The sequence below is a fragment of the Anthonomus grandis genome, chromosome 6, assembly GCF_022605725.1.
Source record: "Anthonomus grandis grandis chromosome 6, icAntGran1.3, whole genome shotgun sequence".
Classification (NCBI taxonomy): Eukaryota; Metazoa; Arthropoda; class Insecta; order Coleoptera; family Curculionidae; genus Anthonomus; species Anthonomus grandis.
In genome coordinates, this window is record NC_065551.1 from 30,065,419 (window position 1) to 30,086,302 (window position 20,884).

At 30.8% G+C, this 20,884-nt stretch overlaps 1 protein-coding gene across 3 annotated transcripts in view; it reads left to right on the forward strand.

Annotated features, from left to right (window-relative positions):
• Positions 1 to 377: 377 nt before the first annotated feature.
• LOC126737201 (NFX1-type zinc finger-containing protein 1-like) overlaps positions 378 to 20,884 on the forward strand; it is a 41,790-nt gene continuing 21,283 nt past the window's right edge. Inside the window, exons 1-14 of one of the 3 annotated variants that reach the window (XM_050441977.1) lie at positions 378 to 726; positions 808 to 977; positions 4,402 to 4,862; positions 5,019 to 5,461; positions 6,490 to 6,844; positions 7,655 to 7,991; positions 8,355 to 8,569; positions 8,676 to 8,921; positions 10,409 to 10,702; positions 11,219 to 11,361; positions 11,711 to 11,861; positions 11,945 to 12,110; positions 20,069 to 20,227; positions 20,323 to 20,583. In XM_050441977.1, the coding sequence (XP_050297934.1) occupies positions 890 to 977; positions 4,402 to 4,862; positions 5,019 to 5,461; positions 6,490 to 6,844; positions 7,655 to 7,991; positions 8,355 to 8,569; positions 8,676 to 8,921; positions 10,409 to 10,702; positions 11,219 to 11,361; positions 11,711 to 11,861; positions 11,945 to 12,110; positions 20,069 to 20,227; positions 20,323 to 20,583 (3,319 nt within the window). In that variant the 5' untranslated portion in view covers positions 378 to 726; positions 808 to 889. Of the gene's footprint in view, positions 978 to 4,401; positions 4,863 to 5,018; positions 5,462 to 6,489; positions 6,845 to 7,654; positions 7,992 to 8,354; positions 8,570 to 8,675; positions 8,922 to 10,408; positions 10,703 to 11,218; positions 11,362 to 11,710; positions 11,862 to 11,944; positions 12,111 to 20,068; positions 20,228 to 20,322; positions 20,584 to 20,884 lie in introns of all 3 variants that reach the window. The other 2 variants (XM_050441976.1, XM_050441975.1) reach the window with 2 other exon arrangements.

Here is a 20,884-nt window from a genome sequence, read left to right on the forward strand (position 1 = left end):
ATATATTATTTGAAAAATACCTTCTTTTTCAAATGTCTTTTATAATAAATGTATGTTCTTCACTAGACATAAGGCCACTAAGACGTGTGATACATATATATCTAGTAAGTGTTAAGAAGATCCTATAGAAAGAGTCACAGCTGGCACATTACCAGTAAGGAAGAATGGCAGATTTTAGATTGTTCGAATTTTTTAACGTCAATTCGCTGTTCCGCTGTTTACTCCTAGGTGTATGCAAGCCTTAATTGCGTTTGGCTTATAGGCAACCCACTATACTTCCAAGATATGTCATTTGATACCCTTGACTCTGGATGGTGCGTGATTGGTCGATCTTCTAATTTTGTTGTGAAGTACCTAAATGGTGTTCTACAGTCTGGTAAACCAGTTAATAGAGTTTAATAGACAAATTATTAAATATTTTATATTATAACAAGTCATTTAAAAGCTTTTGAGGGCCTATCTGTTCCTTTACGTGATCTGAAACAAATTTTTGTTGGTTTCGAACTCAAAATGTAACAAATAAACAAGTTTATTTAATCAGTAATTTTTAAACAGGTTGGCACGACTGTTAAAGTGGAATGCGTGTTAGTTGTCGTCAAGAGGGTATGATTGAATTGAATTCGGTTCATGCAGTTAGTTTTTTGTTCATTGCATATTTCCAATATGCCCGTATAAAAAATATTAATTCCTAATTGTTTATACAATAATATTGCGTTAGATAGGTTGGTAAGTAAACCTCTTATCCTATGAAAAAGTGGTTGTGTATTTATTTAGTGGGGAAAGTGCAAGGGAGCATTACTTTCTCAGGCCTTACATAATGCTACAATAGACCTAAAAAAAGGAGCAGAATATTATTTTATATTAGTTTGAACATCCAATATACTTCATTATGAACACTCGACACCGAGCTGGTCGACCCCCACAGAGGGATCGCTATAATGAAGATAGAAATTGTAGAGGTCCGAATCATCAAAGGGGTAAGTGTAGCAAATAGAGAAATTTCCATGTCTTCGGTGGCTGCTTATGCGTACTAATTATATTTTATAAGTAAAATATGGCAATATTGTTAATAAAATGAAATAAACGGCCGCCGATCGGCCCAACAATAATTAATCAATAATACCTATTTATATTTTACCCGGCGTTGTCGCCAGTCACCACGCACTTGCTTGATACTTTGATATTCAATACCTTGTTCTAGGTAAAAGTATTTGAATTCGTCCGTCATACCCGATTACTTTTTATTAGCATAAGTATTAAAGTATCATTTTGTAATATCTCAGAAAAACTTGATAACCCTCTATTATACTCAAAATATATAACAACGCCAAAGCAAGCCCTAAATTTAATATAGGTATTAATATAAAATATTAATATTCGCTCGTAAATTCCCTAACTAACAAGTATACAAGTAATGACTACTTTGTAACGAATACCAAGTATCTGATAGATATAAAGTATCAGTATCTACTCGATACTTACAAAAGTAATTGTTGCACATTACTAGTAGCGAAAGTGTTTATTTATGATACACAGAATATGTGTCATCATAAATAACATGTTTGTGAGAAATGTAGTACAAAAACCCTATATTTATATATTAATATATTTTGTTTATCATTTTACATGTTAACAATTGTGTCAAAATAGAATTATCTCTATGTCACTATTCATTTTTAACATTCCATTAAAATTATGTACTATGTTTAAATTTGTAAAGTAACTTTATTGTCTTATATATTAATTGATGTTGAAAAATTTCCTATCCTATGTCAGCAAAACTTAAAACTACTAAGTACCAAGAAAGCAAAATATGCAACAATGCTACAATAAAATAAGAAACCAAAAAAAATACATATTTGGTAGTCAGAACAGGTCATTAAACTTATCCAGAGTATTCTTTCTAAATATGTCTTAAATATATTAAAACAATCAATGTTTTCAATCAATGTTCCAAATTTACTGACTCTTACATTGTCATTCTTGTGTTTCTTAAACACCATAATTATTATTTTAAGTATATCTAGGGAACAAAGGACTAAGATCTTATTTTATATAAAGTTAGTATCAAGAAACATCTTCAATTGGCAACATGATTAATGTGCGAAATGATAGTGGTGTCATCTGCAAACATAGTAACCTCTCATTTTACGAGAAGCACAAGTATTTAATTAATATATAGAAAAAATAATATTGGACAAAAGCTTGTGAAATCTTTATACTTTGCAGTTCATGAGAGTAATGGTAAAATGGTTGCAGCCAAGTGTCTATGTTTGACGAGTTTATATTTGAATGTTTACATGTAAACATTGCAGTTATGTTGTGTAAGAGTCTGATGATGATGATGAGTGAACTCATTGAAATACAACACTCTTGACAAAAAGATTGGCATTGTCATTTGTGGAAAAAAATCTTCCCTCCTTCCTAACCAGCTAGAATAAATTGTACTAATTTAAATATTTAGCCTAACCTGCCTAACTAATGTGTGAAATATACAATACCTATATGTACTTTAAGATTTTAGTTGAATCTAAAAATACTTACACCTACACAGTACTTATTTTAGAGATAACTCTAAAAATTGTATGAATAAATCCAAATACCAGCCAAAACGACTTTAAAAAACATGTTTTAAAATGCATTTAATAACCAATCAATCATTTAAAATCTATATGAACAGTACTTTAATTAGTGCTTGAAATAGTAAGTGTCAAACTTTTAAAATATAAGAGTTTAAAGCTCACATAAATGATGCATACTTAACATCCATTTAAAAAAAAGGAGATCAGTATCAGTTGTTTTTAGAGCTTTATTTATTGGAATTTATAAGATGTACATAAAAATCTTTTCAATAAATTACCTGTACATTTAAAAGGTCATAAAGGTTTTTTTTTTAAATATTAGAGGATAGTTTTGAATCACGATCATTCATGAGACACAACGAGTTTTGAGCATGAGCACATAAAGTACAAGTTAGTCTTTACTAGCTATAGAAATACTGTATATAGAGAAAAACACACTATATATTTATAGAAATCTATTTTCTTTTTTAAATGTTCCTATCAAATTTTGATGAATTCTTCATATTTATTGTTAAGTATCAACAGACCTTTTAACAAGCATAAAAATATATCTAGCTAGATAAAATTAGTAATTTGATAGATAAGATGATAAGATTTTGAAGCATGCAATAGAAAGATTTAATGAATTTAGAGCTAAATGCAAAATTTGGGGTACTTCAGAGAGGTTAAAAACTCATGAAAAATTATTGAATTTTTACTTGTGCTTTTATAAACGTATTTTTTTTGTTCTTTTTTAACAGTAGGTGTTGGCCTTGTTAAATGCTTTAGATAGGTAAGTAAAAATAGAGTCAGTCTGATTAATGTCTCATTTTTGTTTATAATCGAGCAAATTCCTCACAGTACATCTATGAGAGAGACAAAGCTTTGTTGGTTTTCTGGGTTTATGTTTGATTTTTGAGTACCTCTTTAAGTAGCTTTGTTTAAACATGTGTTGCATATTGCTCTATTGTTAGAAATTTTTCACCATTTCTATACATATTTATTACAATTGAATTTTTCCAGGCATCCAGATGAATACTAGCTTCAATTAATATAGAGAAAGCAATATTTAGAATAAAGCTAAATTTGGAGGGCTTTAAAGGAAGACTCATTTAATACCACCATTTTTTTAAACTACAAACTGCATTTTAAACATAAGTCATTATAATATTACAATTTTTTTCTTTACAGATTTTGAAAAATTCTTGTTAGTTTCACTGTAAACTCAATCTAGCAAGCCAAATGAACCTTATGTTCCATTGCATGCTTTGTTATTTTTTTTGTAATGTTAAATTAAACCATGAATTTGTTGTATTAATTTTTCTTTAGATTTAATAGTAAATGTTAGGTATTGAACATAATAACAATAAGGCGATTTGTCTCTTAAAATTGTTGATGACATATAGCAATATGAGCAATTGTTTTTCATAGAACATAATTTGTTCTTTCTACCCTAAATTAAGTTAATTTTACATGATTAAAACAGAGATATACAGGCTACAGAAATTAACACATCACCATCTATATCCCTGAATAAAAATAATATTAAGGGTAAAGTGATCATAAAATTTTAACTCTTTACAAGAACTATTATAATTATGAGATTTGGCTGACAGTGAATACAGATACAGGATCAATAATTTAAGTTAATGTGTGATTGAAGTTACAGTGATGGAATTTATGTATAAATATATAGTTATTATTTTTATTTGCTCCAGATTATAAAATTGTCATCCATAAGATTTATTATTCAGTATAACATCTCTCAATGAAGAACACAACTTCAAATACTCAAAAAAGAAACATTAACATGATTAATATTAATTATTTATTTTTGCAGAAGATGGAATAAGACAAGGAAATCAGTCAAACAATGACAGAAACTATCAAAGAGGAGAACGTGGATGGAGAAACCACAACAAACAGGGTGAAGATAGAAGGAATAGAGATGAACATCGTAGACAGAATGATAGACCAGATCACAGAGATCGTAGACAGAATGATATGCCAAATCACAGAGAGCGTCCAAATAAAATTATGGGATTTCGCTTTTTGGAAGCCAAACTAAAGGATGAAAATATTGGTCAAGTCATGATGGACTTGTCCAATGACCGAAGTGGATTTTTACAACTGTTGGAGAGTAAAGATATCTCGCCTGATATAATAGTGCTCTTGGTAAAGTTATTTAAAAAAATTTGTGGATCTACATTTTTTGATGTAAAGGTTGCGTTACTTTCCTCTGCAATTGATAGCAGGTTTATTGAAAAGCTTACCGTTTTTATTACCAATATAATGAATCAGGTAAGTTTTCAGAGATTGAAATGTAAACTTTTTTTTTCCTAAATTTAGAAAAAGTCCCTAATCTAATTTTTCATTCAATAAAAATTTACACCAATAAAACTTTGACAACCTTTAAAGTCTTTTAGATACTCGTTGTATCTTTCTTTTTATTTTTAGACTTCAAGAAATAAGACCTTCAATAAATATTTTTGGGAGGATCCAGACGATTTTTGGGAAAGCATACTTACTTTTTGTAAAACAGTTCAAGAAATATTACCATCAAAATGTGAACCGTTAAAAATTACCTTAAAAAATATGAGTGTATTTTTTCCGCTTATAGAAAATGCACATTCGATGCATATTTCCGACAATATTAAAGCACAAACTTTGAGTCTTTTGGATATCGTTGAGAAAACCATCGTTGATATGGAAGTGAAGAAGATGCGTATTGCAACAAATGTTCTTTGTGATGAAGAATCAGAACCTCCAAATGATTTTAGGGAAATAGAGATAATACCAACCGCCGAAGAAATTGTTTCCGAGTCTAGTCCCTACTTAAGGGCAAATATTGTAGACAAAGCATATAACAGTATTACCCATTATCTAGATATTCAATTCAGGTAAGTTTAAAATTGTAAATTGTTGTTTTCTTTTTGTTACCCAAAATTCTTGTATGCTTCTTGCTAAATGACCCCAGATTCAACTTACTTTCAATCAATTTCACGGACATTGTAATTTTACTAATATTGTAGTTTTTAAATAAATTCCGTGGGCATTTAGTGCGAAGAAGTTAAAAAAATAAAATATCTTTTATTAACGAAAATGTTAAAAGGTAATAGATCCGCAGAGCGGTTTTTAACAATTACCAATAAAGATTTAGCCATTAGGCAATAACAAATGAAATATCCGCTTTCAAATATACTGACAAATTTTAAAATACATGACATTATTTAAAAGCTTTGAGTACAGTATAAAATCAGCTCAGACTCATCACAGCTTACCAGACTCATCACAGCTTACCACTCCTGATCAAATATTTTAGTTTCTTTTTAAAACAGGGACAGCTTCATGTTTTAAGATTCTCAGATATTTTGTTATATAAACTAGGTGCCTGATATATGAAACACGACTTGAAAGACTCTGTATTATGCCTGGAAATATTCAAACTATTTTTTCCCTGATATTTACTTCATCGCATTCAACACGAAGCTTAAAAAATTCTGCAAAATAATTTGGTTTAACTGAGATAGTGATTTTATGCACTATGGAACCCATATGCACTATAATTGGCGTTGCTTTATGTTGGTTTTGAAAAGTTCCAGAACATGCTGACTGACATTTTCTCTAAATGATACACATCTGACATATCTGGCACAGCTGTTTTGAATTTTTTGTAATTTAAATTGATTATATTCTGTGAGATATGGTCCATAGACAGTGTCTAGGTAATTAGGAATTGAAAGAATTAGAGATTCTGTAAGTCTTTTTTTGGTTTTTTCATGGAGGATGTATTTGTATTTGTGAATTAATTTTATTTTAAAATAGGCCTGTCTACATACATTATTAATATGATATATTAACCACAATACAATTTTTAATTGCCTCTTAATTAATAATCATTTAAGTATGTTTGTTTATATATTTATAGGCTGCTAAGGGAAGATTTTGTAGCGCCATTACGGAGAGGTATAACAACATTTTTGAGAAACCAGAATAAACCAAAAAAAGAGTGGAAGAAACTAGACGATATCAAAATATACCATCCAATAAAGTTTCTCAGTATTGAAGCGGTCAACGAAAGTAATTGCTATAAATTACAGTTTGATTTTAGCAATAAAAAAAAATCCTTCACGTACGAAAACTCCAAGAGATTTATGTTTGGATCTTTAGTTTGTTTTACATCCGATAATTTTCAAAATGTTATATTTGGTAAAATCGTCGATAGAGATAAAAAACTCTTAGAACAAAGCTTGCTCATCGTTGGATTTGACCAAGATATTCAGGCGAGTATTAGTTTTTTAATTCTGAATTTTGTTTTTCAACAGTATAAGGGGTTTTTGTAGCTTAAGTGACCAACATTCATAGAAAAAAAATCGTGTTTTATTTTTAAATAAATATACAAAAAACTTGCATTTAAGAACGAGAAATGATAAAAACTTTCTGTACTTGTCAGCATATCTATCATAAAAAATAAACTTACCTACATAATAATTTAATGTAAATATATAAAAGAAATATCTTAGCAGAGTATATTATTGTGGAAGTAAAAACTTCTGTTGTGTGTACAGAGAGTATTAAAATTTATTATTGCAGTATCAACACTATCAACAACGACTACAGTGTCATAGTATAATATGTAAAACGTAGAACTACACATGGTTTTCACGTGGGAAATGAAAACTCGACGAAAAATTTACCAACCCAAAAGAAAATAACTTCAAAATCGCACACAAACGTAAAAAACGTTTCATTTAAAAATCAAGAACTCCCTCTTCCCTTTGAATAGTTTTTCGCGTTTGATAAGGATTTTTCTTATAATTATTAAAAACACATTTATAAAAATTTTCGCGCGATCAACATTTTCAATTTATTCACGATTGTGATAGAAAATCACATTTTATTTGAGTTTATAAAATCTTCAGGATTAAGCAAAGATGACGATTGACGCTGAACTCGGTGACGTGATACCAACACTTTTCATATGGAAAACTTTTTGCTTCTTGGGGCTAAATAAAACGTATCCTAATATACTTGGAAACATATTAAATATGTAAAAAAAAAAATTAATTATAAAAGACGTGCTTTTTTTATAGATTGATTTTGAAACTGATTACCTTATGGTAGAGTCCACCGTATACTTTGAACCATATTATCAAGCACTTAATGTTTTAAAACATATGAAAACTGATGTTTTTCCTATGGAAAGATATATTATCAAAGTACAACGAGAATGCCACCGTCCACAGTACCTCGAACAACATCGTGATCATCAATACTTAATTGATGGGTCTAGTGAGCAACCTTTCTATTTTCTGTCACCTAAAAGGTTTTACGGATTAAATGATTCTCAACTTGAGGCTTTTGCAGCCGCTATTACAAACGAATTTTCTATCATACAGGGACCACCTGGTACAGGCAAAACATATTTGGGTGAGTATGTTTTATCTCGTTTTTTTAAAATTTAAACGGTTACACTAGATCTAGACGTAATAACCTAAATATAACGCTAGTAACATAGATCCGCCAAATTTAGATGAGATGTTTTTGTATTTTATGATTAGTATTATTGATTGTATGACGTGATTTGTGACATGCAGCGACTACAAATAAACATTATTTGGCACCCTGTGTTCATGTACATAGTGTACATTTCTTTGGACTAGAAAACATTTTTTTTAATCTAAAAGATCTAATCTATGTTATTTAATATAATTTTATGCAATAGATCAGAAAGTGGTCCCAAATAAAGTGCTTTGACTTTTTGAACACAGAGATATGCCTTTTAAATTTTAGGTCTTAAGATAGCTCATACGTTGTTGGCAAATCGTGCAGTGTGGTTTCGCAACACCCCAATATTAGTTATATGTTATACCAATCATGCCTTGGATCAGTTTCTAGAAGGGCTTCTTCCAGTCACTGAGAAAATCCTGAGAGTGGGAGGGCAATCGAAAAACGAAAACTTAAAAAGGTTTAACATTTCCCACAAAAGGAAGATGGCAAATAAACAGGTTTGTTATTTCCTATTTATTTTTTTTTATATGTTTATGACAAGAAACTATTATTTTTTGAAAAACTAAGGTCATTTGCTGCTTGTCTAAAGATCGTTATTTTAAGGCTGCAGCTATCCACCAAAGACGAAGAGAAGTGCGAGATCTAATGGGGACTCTAAAAAATCTCTATCATATACAAAATGAAATTGAAAAATGTGAAAGCGTCGTAGATTTTTCGTGTTTTGAAAATGTCATCGAAAACTATCGTCAAACCTGGTTCTTCACCGCAACGAGTAGTCAAATCACTAACTGGCTTCTAGAAGGCAAATTTAGCAACCAGTTTTCTGCTAGGCCAAGAAACCAACGACAAGTAAATATATTATAAATATACTTTAGAGACTATTAATTTTTCGTGTAAAGGTAACGATGTACAGAGTTATTTTTATCATATTCGCACCTATATTTGCAGATTGTGTGAAGTGGATTGGCTTCTCCTCCTGGCAATTCCTAACCTGTTGAACGCTATTTTTGAATGGTGCTGGAGTTTTTAGAATTTATTATAGCTATGTATATAAATGTCATTTTTAACCCATACAAGGTGTTCCATAAATAATGGTAAATAATTTAACAGAAATTCTTTTAAAAAAAATGAGGTTAAGTTAAATTTTCCTAGTCCGAAAGTCAAAGACAACCAAGATACAGGGTAATAAATTTAATCTATTTTTTTTTAAATTTTGGCCATATATTTTGCATTTGTTCTTCGTTTTAAACAAAATTTGGATAATGGTTTTTTTATGCGGCAAATCTTAAAATTAAAGTTACGTCACGGAGGGCGAAACCAGCAGCATTTTGATATCTCTTAAATTTCCTAACTTTTTAGATTTGGCAACATTTAATTTTTTATTTAAAATTTGCATTACGCAAACAGTTTTACTTAAAAAAGGTGTACTTCAAAAATTTTTTTTGTTAAAAAAAATATACGAAGAATTTCTTTATTCATATAGTTTATATAAAAACGTAACATTTTCATTGTAAAATTAGATCGAATCTTATCAATATCTAAAGGTAAAAATACCTCCCTAGCAGCTTCAGCGCCAAGCTCTATGCAAGCTATTTAGATAGTAAAAGAAAATTACTAAGACTAATGCCCCTAAACATACTTGGGCTTAAGATTACAATCTTGAAAATAAATGCTTTCGGACTGATTAGAATACTACGGTATCAAAAGTTTTATAGTATAATTTTCCTATATTTGAAACATAGGGATTTACTGCAATTCCAAATTAAAATAAATTTCATAGATTTAGCAGGATAAAAAAATTTTATCTGTGATACTTCATAGCCTAAAAAAATTCCAATTAAAATTATAAAAACTGTGCCTAATTTTGTTAAAAATGGTAAAACAAGACAATTTGGGCTTTCAAATAATAGCCAGAAAAGGATTCTCCCTTTAAAAATTATAAAAAATACTAACCCTATTATTCCCTTCAACATAATTTTTGCGTTATTGTCTCTGAGACTATTTAAAGTAAGTAAACTTAATAATAAAAGGTGATGCAAAAAGTTGGACTCGATTTCTATTATTTATTAACTATAAGGTGCTCGACCTTTTAAAATTGTAAAAAAAATCGTGAAATTATGTCGAGTTCATACATGGACTATGTTTTCATATAGAATGTAGAGGTCGCTGTCTGAAGTGATTTTTTTATAGGGATTATTTGATTAAATAAAGTCCGAATTAAATGGAACTATTTTGAACACTCAAAAATAGATCCCTTCAATTATTCTAAAATAAAATAATTACAACTAATACGTTTAAGGTATGTGCTGTGACCTAATGGATACATTTATTTTTAGGTCTTAGAAGCTGTCCAAAATCTAAATATTGCGGATAATGACGATGAAGCTCCAGAGGATGTAGACGAGAACCAACCAAATGGCGAATGGCTGGATGACATTTTTTCAGGAATTGATGTCGACGTTTACAGGCCGATAATATCTTTGCAGCAGTTGCGTGATAAGTTGAAATGCCTGGATGAAGAAGCGGCACGACTGCAGCAAGAATCTACGGATATGTTGGATGTCATGTTAAGACAGGAGCAACTTGAGGAAGAGATATACAACACTGAGATGGAACTCAAGTATTTAGAGGTAAGTGTTGTTGGGTAAATAAAAAAATAATAAAAACAAAAAGGTAAAGGGTAAAGATATTTGGCAGAATTTATTCTGAATACCTTATAATATGATAAAGTTTTTATGAATTCTTTTAAAAAATTACTAGTTTAATATGAAATTGTAAGAAAAGTAAAAGACATCTGCGGTTTTTGCCCTAATATTTGATACTTCCTATTTTCAGTCTCTTAAGTTTATATAGCAATGCTTCGCCTAACTTACGAGCTCTATAGTGTTTTTTCCCTCGATTTCTTAACAAATTTTGTGATATATCAAAGTATTTTGTACTTATTCCTTTCTGTCAGTCTTTGATTGCATTGCAAACTTGTTATGAAGTAAATTATCTAGTTTTTCCCGACTTTGTCCCGATATTTTCGTAATAATAAATTAACTCAATAAAATATAGATGATAAACACAATTTTGAATATGAAATGTGTATCCATCAAATCAATTATTGCTCTTATGACTCAATCCGCATTACATTATTATTATAGGATATGCTAAAAGGATATCACAACCCACGGAATAGAAGAAAACCAAAGGTTAACCATGATTTAAGTAATCCCTTCCTAATATATCCACCTGACAGGTGGCATCTTTACTTTTATTGGTTAAATCAGTATTCGCATCAAATCAGGTATGTAAGAATTGTGTTATTTTTATTCTGATATCGTGGCATAATATTTTATATAATTACAGTTCAATTTTATATAATAAAATAAAATAGCGACAATGCCATCAGGCATACAAATACCACTTTCTGGACCATTTTCCGGATATTTTCAACCTTAAAAGTAAAACTCAGATTTAATTCAACCAATTCGATACCAACATCAGTACCGAATAACGTATCGACTTATTAATAAAATAATTTTGGTGAAATGGTATCTGAATTTAGGATAATTATTTTTCTGCATATTTTATGCGGTCTTTGTAACTTATACTACCTTATATTACAATAAGAACCCAGATTATTTGTTCTTTAGGCGAAAATACCAAGAAGTTTCCATAAAATTCCGACAGGTATGCCGGTTATACAACCAAATGCGTGATATAGAGGATATGGGGGTGATGAGGGAGAATTTAGTTGTAGGTATGACCACAACTGGAGCCGCCCGTTTGCAATCTTCGTTGCAGGTAACAATATATGTTTTTTTTTTCGTTTAAAACCTAAATCTACTTTACTTACTAAATCTATTTATATGAATAATATTTTTAAGGAACTAAAAAGCCCTATAGTAATAGTCGAGGAAGCTGCGGAGGTGTTAGAGGCCCATATTGTGGCTGCTTTGACAAGTCACTGTGAGCATCTGATTTTAATTGGTGATCATCTTCAGCTGAAACCAGGCGCCGCTGATTATAGGATTGAGACGAAATATAAACTAGGTAAGCGTCGACACGCCTTTATTTATAATTTTTTTGGAAACTTGAAGCAATATTAGAAGGGCAAATGCTATTCTTGGACAAATTCAAGTCTAAAAACAGCGATTTTTCCAAAAATCACAATTTCCTTCTAAACGTATAACCCAATCTTATGAGATTTGGAAACGTACATAAAAGAGTTCCTATCAAAGGCACATTATTTATGAATTATTAAATATTTATTGGCTTTGAAGTATTAGGTGATCACCTGCTTTACTCGTATTTTATATAAATATATTTAATTAAATAATATAAGCCGGAAATTTGCCTTTTTAAGCGTCCATAACTCAAAAAAAAGATTGAAATAGAATCACATACCAACGTTACTCCAAAGGTGTCAACCATTGATTATATTATTGTACCCTAATTAAAAAAATTGTTTTGGTATATTTTTGGCTACCTTGAAAAATACGGAAATCGTACAAAATATGCTATTTTTCGTCTTAAATGAAATACCCTTCAATCGATTTTTTTTATAGTGGTTACGATATCAATAACAATGTTGAAATTAGCTCCTATCTTAACAAATACTTTGTCATGGTAGTGGCGATTACTACAATTTAAAGTTTTATTTTTTCCATTTTTGTTTGGGGCTATTTCAAATAAAACATGAGTAACGATGGTTTTCCTTCTTCTTTTATATAGTATACATTAATATAGTAACAAATTTTTATCATCCAAATAGATTTTTATGTAGCCTTCACTAACGTATGTCGTTAAAATCATCTTGAACTTGGCGGGAATATGATTTTCCTACTTTTAAATTCACTAGAGGAGTTTTGTTAAACTCAATCGTTGCACCTTTCAATCATCATTTAATTTAGGGCCGAAATGCGGCCGTTGCTGACGCGTTTATTAATAAACCTTGACTACCAAAATTCAAAATAGACAGCTTAAATAATTGTGCTTAAAAGAGTAACGTAGGCAGAATAACTTTTTACAAAATTTATTTGTGCCTAACTCGTAGCATATATGATACACTTATCTTTACTACACTAACTCTTATGTAGTAAAGATTTCATGATTTGTCTTCAAGATGTTGTATGGTTCATGGAGCTTTCTGGATTTGAACTAGCCCTGTGTGGTCACTCTTTTATATGTGACATTAAGAGTGCGGTCCACCACGTGACAAAATGGGTTTCGAAGCGCGACAGTAGTTTCGTGGCCGGTGCAGTTTTCGCTGAAAGTAGCAACACTGGCTGCCATAATTACCCACTCCACCGTTCCCTTCTCCCTGATATATCGAATCTCGATTACCACGGACGCAAGTCAACTGGTCTTACTTCTTGTTAGGTTTATTAACTACTTTTTATGTTATAAAGTCTTACATATGTACATACAGGGTGATTCGGGAGGAAAAGGAAATATTTTGGGAACATGTTCAGAAGGTCAAAATAAGACAAATTAACTCATATGTTCTAATCCGATTCTCGACCGTTTCAGAAATAATCGGTTCTGAAGTCTATTTGTAAGATTGTTGGCCGTTTTGTTCAAACGTGGCATGAGGATTTTCATCTGACTACCGATGTTCATTGTGTCGGTTATTAATTCCATTGCGGGTAAAATAAGCTTCATCGCTAAATAAAATGTAATTATGTAGGTCTCGATTTTGTGGGATCCATTCACAAAATTGAACCTCTAAGCCAAAATCACCTTCTTGAAGATGTTGAACCGGTTGAATATGGATAGGCTTAAAACCGTTTTTCCTTTTTTTTTTTTTACCTTTCCGTTTTTAAACAAAGAAACAGAATTTTCTTTTTGTAACTTGCAACTGTCCCTGGATTTGATAGTAATAGTTGTGGTTCCTTTTTAGATTTAAGGAACCATTTTCAATGATAGCAAATGTAAGTTTTTTTCTCTAATTCCCATTTCAGTACTAATTTTTGAAATTACAAATGGGCATTTAATTTTAATAATTTGAACGGAGACTCGTACTTAGAGATAAACCATTAAATGTTAAGCAGAACATATATTTTATGTAAGATATATGTTCGCGCATTTTTCTCGACAGGTACGCAATTATCTTGACGAATAATATCCCGAACGTTGGATTGGCCGTGGAGGACCTTTGCTTTGGCCTGCGCGTGGTCCAGACTTAAACCCCATGGACTTCTGTATTTGGGGATATTTGAAATCAATTGTTTATGATAGTCCTATAATTAATAATCTAAATGTAAAAATTGTAAAATCTGTAAATATGTTAAGAATAATGAGGATCTTCTTTTTAAAATACGGCAGATATAAGAATTAACAAAAGTCGTAATATTTTTTTAAAAATAATCTTAGGTATTAATTTTATTTTATTTAGGATTGCATTGCTCAAAATCTAGTAAATTTAAGTCATTCACATATTATGAAAACCTAAAAGTGCGATTATGTTCTAAAAAAGTAAAAACTAACGCGACGAACGCCCTCTACCAAAAACACGGAAACTGTATAAAACTCCAAGTCACCGGTCTCAAATAACTTTAAAATTGTATAATAAATAAAATCGGTTACATATTTCGCTCTTATTACGAGCATCTCTAGACCATATACTGGGACACCTTGTACACTTATTAATTACAAAAAAAAGCATTATATTTATAGTTTAGGTGAAGTTACTTGGACAAGTATAAAAACTAAAAACGTTTAGCACGCGGCGGTTTCTTTATAGGGCATTGACGTGCATATAACGTGTTGTTCTCTGGCTTAATATATATAGTAAAAATTTAGTTAAAAGTTATTTTACAACCAACAAAAACATTTATCAAGTCACGCAAAAGTCGTGGTTAGATTTAATGAAATATACACAGTTTTTTTTTAATTATTAAAAAAATTGTCAAAAAGTTGGGTGGTTTGTTGTTACATAGGTATAAAATAATGTCGTGGCCGTGCTGCAATAGAATATTGTTATACTTGCCTCCGCTGATATTTGTTCCGATAAGCCCAAAAATTTCCGCTGAACAATGAATTATCATTGAAATGAAATTTTTGGGCTTATCGAAATCAAATATAAGTGAAGTTAACTATGTATTCATAATTTTGCACCCATAATTTTTTTACGTCCAAAAATGCTTATCTATTTAGCATCACTATCCACCTCTTCAGAACTGGATTCGTCATTGGCATGAATTATAATTGGATTCATTCGCGGTATCTATTATATCTATTTAAGTTATTGTATTTAAGACTTATTGAACTTACATTAAAGTAAATATAACGAAAGGTTTTGTTAAAAATTTAAATTCAAATATATTTTAAATATGTGAATAAGTCTATTTTCTTCTTCTTTTCAATATTTGAGCGTATGAGAGAGTATTTTCTAAATTGATATTTAATATAAGTGACATAATACCCAAAATAAGTGACTCGTTAATTTTAATGTCAAAAATTTAATTTAACCTTGAATTTTTATCTTAAAAAAACAGTACTGTATTTTTTTTGTTAAGCAAATATTAATGATATTTTTTAACGTACATTATGTTTAAAAATTATAATTCAGGTTTAAAATATATTCAGGTCAAAAATGACACGTGTTAAAAAATTGATGCTCTCTTAAAATTTGATCGGTAAAGCGATCATAAACTAACAGATTATGAAATGCCTAAAAATACCTATTTACCATAACTATTCGATTCATTATCACTAGTATTAAAAGGCCGCAAAAATGTCATTTTTATTGTTAAAAAGTTGAGACGAAAGTAAATAAAAGAAAACATCAACAGTATATAACAAATAGAATAACAACAAGAACTACAGTATAATATAAACGCGAAACCGATTTTAGGGTGAGCCAAGTCTTCACCATGCTAATTTTAACACACTCACAAAATTCAAAATTGTTTTAGTTATTACCATATACAAACCTATATATTATGGCAGGCATCTTAAGAAATGGTTGATTCTTCGTAACATTATTTCCACGTACAAAAGGGGTGGTCCAATAGCGCCCCAACAAGAAATTTAAATTTAAATATTTTTTAAACAAATTTTCAAATGGCACATTTTTAGGCTCAAAAATGCGAAACTTCGTCCTAAATTTAACCATCTTCGTAACTCTTATATTTACCGAGATCCCAATAGTGAGCTAGGAATTTGTAACACGTCGTATAATATATAATATCTAATAAAAAATTACGTTTATAAATAATGGAACACAATAAAAGTTAATATTTTGCTTATATTTGTTTAGTTGAAGAAAACTGTAAAATAAAAATAATGAAACGTATAAAATAATTGCATTTCCTATTTCCGGCCCGTCCACAATTCAATCCCAGCAGCATCGAGAGAATCTCGTATATTCGTCTGTTTCACGTTATCCGCGCCGAACTTGCCTATCTTTATCTGACAAATATTGATTGTTGAACGGGCCGCGCGCCGGAGGCTGTGCTGGAAAGACTTGAATCCACCGTAAATATATACGGAAATCCATCACTAAATATCGTAATATATTTTGCAGTTTATTTTAATGCGTATATGTAGTATGTTGATTGTATTTTGTACATACTCAATTTTGGAGCTTGACCAAGTCACTTCACCTAAACTATACCAGACGTTTTTTGAAATACGTTTTTTACTTTTACGAAAAGTAGCTAAACCTAAATGTTTTTTATCCACAACGTTTCGTTTATTACGACCCGTAACGAAAATTTTTAAACAACGACGAAAGTACACAATCACGAAAGTACAAAACACAATGCACTAATAAAATAAAGGAAAATAATAATTGCGAATATCACTTAGAATAAAATCAAGACTACTTAGCACTACCCGTTTATCAAAACCGTTTCGACCAATGAAAGCTGACCGGCAAATATTGCGCGTCCTAAGAAACAAGAACGGTGTTGCCAGATCTGCCTAAATATCCTATGAAGACCCAATTTTTAGCCAAAATTATTATTATTTTTTGGGTTAGGTTTTAAAAGAAACCAAAAATGTTTACAACATATATATTTCGTGTGTTATGTTTTATTAGATTTAAGGAACAGGGGATGGTCAATTTTACATTGTTTTAATAAAAAATAAAAATTTTCAACATTGTTTTTTTTGATTTTCAAAATTTTAAATAGCATCCCGTCTAGATAATCCAATAAACAATCCCTACACAAAATTTGAGCTTTCTAACTTTTTTTGTCTTGGTACAGGAGCTAACCCCGTTTTACGCAGGTAGACCTCCCTCTTAAGATCATTACTCGACTTGTATCCTTTTGTAGGGTTAAAGTATCTTGATATATGTTGTACTAGCTGAATGCCCGCGGCGTTGCTCGCGTGAAAATAAAAGAAAAGTCGAAGAAGGCCTCAAATAATAGTAAATGCAACACACAATTGCCAAGCCGTTTTTCTTGAGGTCAAGGGGTGCGATTAATATAATATAATTATTATAAAACCAAGACACAAATAATCTTAAAAATGATTCGTTAGATGCAGAGCGAGCGGTAAGACTGAGTCGAGTCACCTCTCGGGTATCAGTCTCGCATGGACCCGCCTTGTTGTTATGTCTACCAAAATATAAATAATACTGAGGCACTTTTTCAATCGTATTTATTAATCAGTTTTATGCCGCTATGCGATATTTATCATATCGCTTACACCCCTTATCGGTGGAATTTCAAAAAATCCGTTCTTATCCGGTGCCTACATTGTAAAAGGAACCCGTTGGCAAAATTTCACGTTTCTAGGTATTGTAGTTTGGGCTCTGCGATGATGAGTCAGTCAGTCAGGACAAACTCTTTTATATACACATTTGTTTTCGGGTCACCCTGATAAAAAGTTTATTTTTGGTGCGATTTTGCTCGGGTTTTTTTTAAATGTTAGGTCCAGAAAAACTGCATCATTATAACAAAAAAAAATTCTGCCATGCAAATTCCAAGGCCACACCACTGGATTCGGCTTCCGCCGAAACGGCCTTATACCAAATTTCACCAAAAAATAACTTTACGGCCTTGCTCTGGAGTAATTTCTGAACAAACCTGGATTATTCTGACTTGTAGATCTTCTAAATTTCGAGGTTTTGATTTGTACACTTTTTCTTTAAGTAAGCCCCAGAGAAAAAAATCGAGTGGCGTTAAGTCAGGGGATCTCGGTGGCCACTCAACGAAAGGACTGTTTCGTCCTATCCAACAGTTTTCAAAATGTTGATTTAACCAGTCTCTTACTAAACGAGCATTATGGACAGGACAACCATCTATCTAATTGAAAGTTCAAATTAAGGTGATATCTTAAGGGTAAATCTTCTAATGCGTTCGAAAATTCATTCTCAAGAAAATTCAAAAATTCAATTGTATTCAAATTACCATTAAAGAAAAAAGGGCCAATAATTTTGTCGCTTAGTATTCCACACCAAACGTAAATTTTTTGCGAATACTGTCTCCTTGCATTTATTATAAATTCTGGATTCTGCACGGACCAGTGGCGGCACTTTTGACTGGAGACTACGCCATTTGTGGTAAAAGTGGCTTCATCGCTAAGGATTTCATCTAGAAAGTTTCTGTTGTTTAAATATTCTCCCTGTCTTCCTGTCTGTCCTGTCCAAATCTTCTTACCTGGTCACCATCCTCTAAGGTGTGCAAAAATTTTGGCTTAAATGCTTTTATGTTATTTTTTTGCAAACATCTTCTTATACTTTCTCTGGGGATGTTAAGGACCAAACTAGCCGTTCTGACACTACTTCGAGGATTGCCGTTAAAATATTCCAAAATGTAATTTTCATATCTTCTGAGCCCACGCCGTCCATTATGTCTATTTTTAAGTAGATTTTTCGAAACAGATCCTGTTTCATTGAAAATTTTATTAACACGTTGCACAGTACTTAGACTTACTGGTCTATCAGGATGCCTAATATTAAATTCTCTGGCAGCTTCTCTCATCGAACGCGTGTTACCACCAACAAGACGAACAATTTCAATTTTTTCTCTTAAATTTAAATTTTCCATGATTACTAATACTATCTAAACACGTTCTATTACCACTTTTGACAGTTAGATGGCAAATGTGACAATTCAATATTTCAATAATTTTTAGAGACAATTTAGAAGTAAAGCGCATTTCTTTTTTTTTATCATAAAATTGTTATTATTTAATATTTTTTGGTGAAATTTGGTATAAGGCGTTTTGGGGGATGCCGAATCCAGTGGTGTGCACAATTTTTTGCTAAAAAAATGCCTAGCATGGTTTCTTAAAATTTCGCCCTTAAAAACTGACATTAGTAGTCCTAGGAATTTGCAGTTTTTCTGGACCTAACATTTAAAAAAAACCCGAGCAAAATCGCACCAAAAATAAACTTTTTATCAGGGTGACCCGAAAACAAATGGGTCACACTGTATATAGATTGAATATGTTATAGGAAAAGGGCATTTAAATAAAAACAACTATTTCAATACAAGCAAAGAGCTTTTCTCCTTTTTGTATGGCATATCCAGGGTATATTCGACACTTAAAAGAGAAAAAAAAAGTAAATTTGAACCAAAATTAAAAAAAAAAAAACATATTTGCGAGGGGAGTTCTCTTCTGCTTCAAAGTTTTTTGCAATATAACTATGGAAGAAACCCAAACGAAAAACCAAATTAACCTCACTCCAACATTGATTAACCCAATTCAATTTATTCTTCAATCCTACTCTAACCCAAGCATATTTATTGCATGGCATCGAGTCAATATGCGCTTCATTCTAACTATATGGATTAAAAAGGATTAACCTAACATAAATTATATGCAAAAGATGACGACACAAGTTAATGTAAAATATTCACATAAGTTCGCAAATAGTATTAAATAGTCTCTATGAAAACTTCTTTTCAATCTGGTAACTTTATACATGCTTACTAGTTTGATTCTTCTAAATAAATTCTGTTGGAAAAATTGGAATTAATTAAAATAAAACACTTATTGATGGTTTATGTATGTACAACATAATAAAATACGACAAACGATTTTCTTTTTAGGAATTAGCTTATTTGAACGAATGGTTTTAAATAACATAAGATGTCATACTTTGAATGTCCAACATAGAATGCGTCCTGAAATATCCCAGCTGATCAAACCGCATATTTATGAGCATCTGATTGACCATAATTCGACACTTCAGAGGGCACCTATTTTAGGTAAACTATTTGCTTTACTGTAACAATACCTAGCAGTATTATTTCGCAATGTTTTACATTAAAACACATGAGTATTACCCAATTGTGCTTTGCAGGTGTGGAGAAATCCCTCTATTTTGTTAACCATCAAGAGTCAGAGGATTTATGCCAGGACGAGAGCAAGAAAAACGTTCATGAGTCTAAATTCTTAATTGGTTTGGCCAGACATTTAATTTTAAACGGGTATAAGCCCGAACAGGTTACCATTCTTGCTGCCTATTTAGGGCAGTTTTTTGAAATGACAAGGGAAAAAAACAAACCTGGCAACCGAATGCTGTTACAAGACGTAAGGATTTCGGTTTTGGATAATTATCAAGGTAACATTTTTTTTTTGGTTAAAAATATTAAAAATTTAATTTTAAAATGAAATTTTAATCGATTCACAAGACCCTAAAATATTTTATTATTAATTCAAAAATGACATACATTGAAAGCGAAATTGTTAGTTAATTCAAGTTAAAAACGTTAAATAAGTAGTTTATGATATACAGGTTGGGCTATTTTAATATATGCCAACTAAATTGCTCTGAAATTACGCGAGATCCAGCAAAATATTTGAGGTCAAATTACAAAAAGCCGTTTATTAATGTTGCTGTTTTAATTAAATATTTAAAAAAT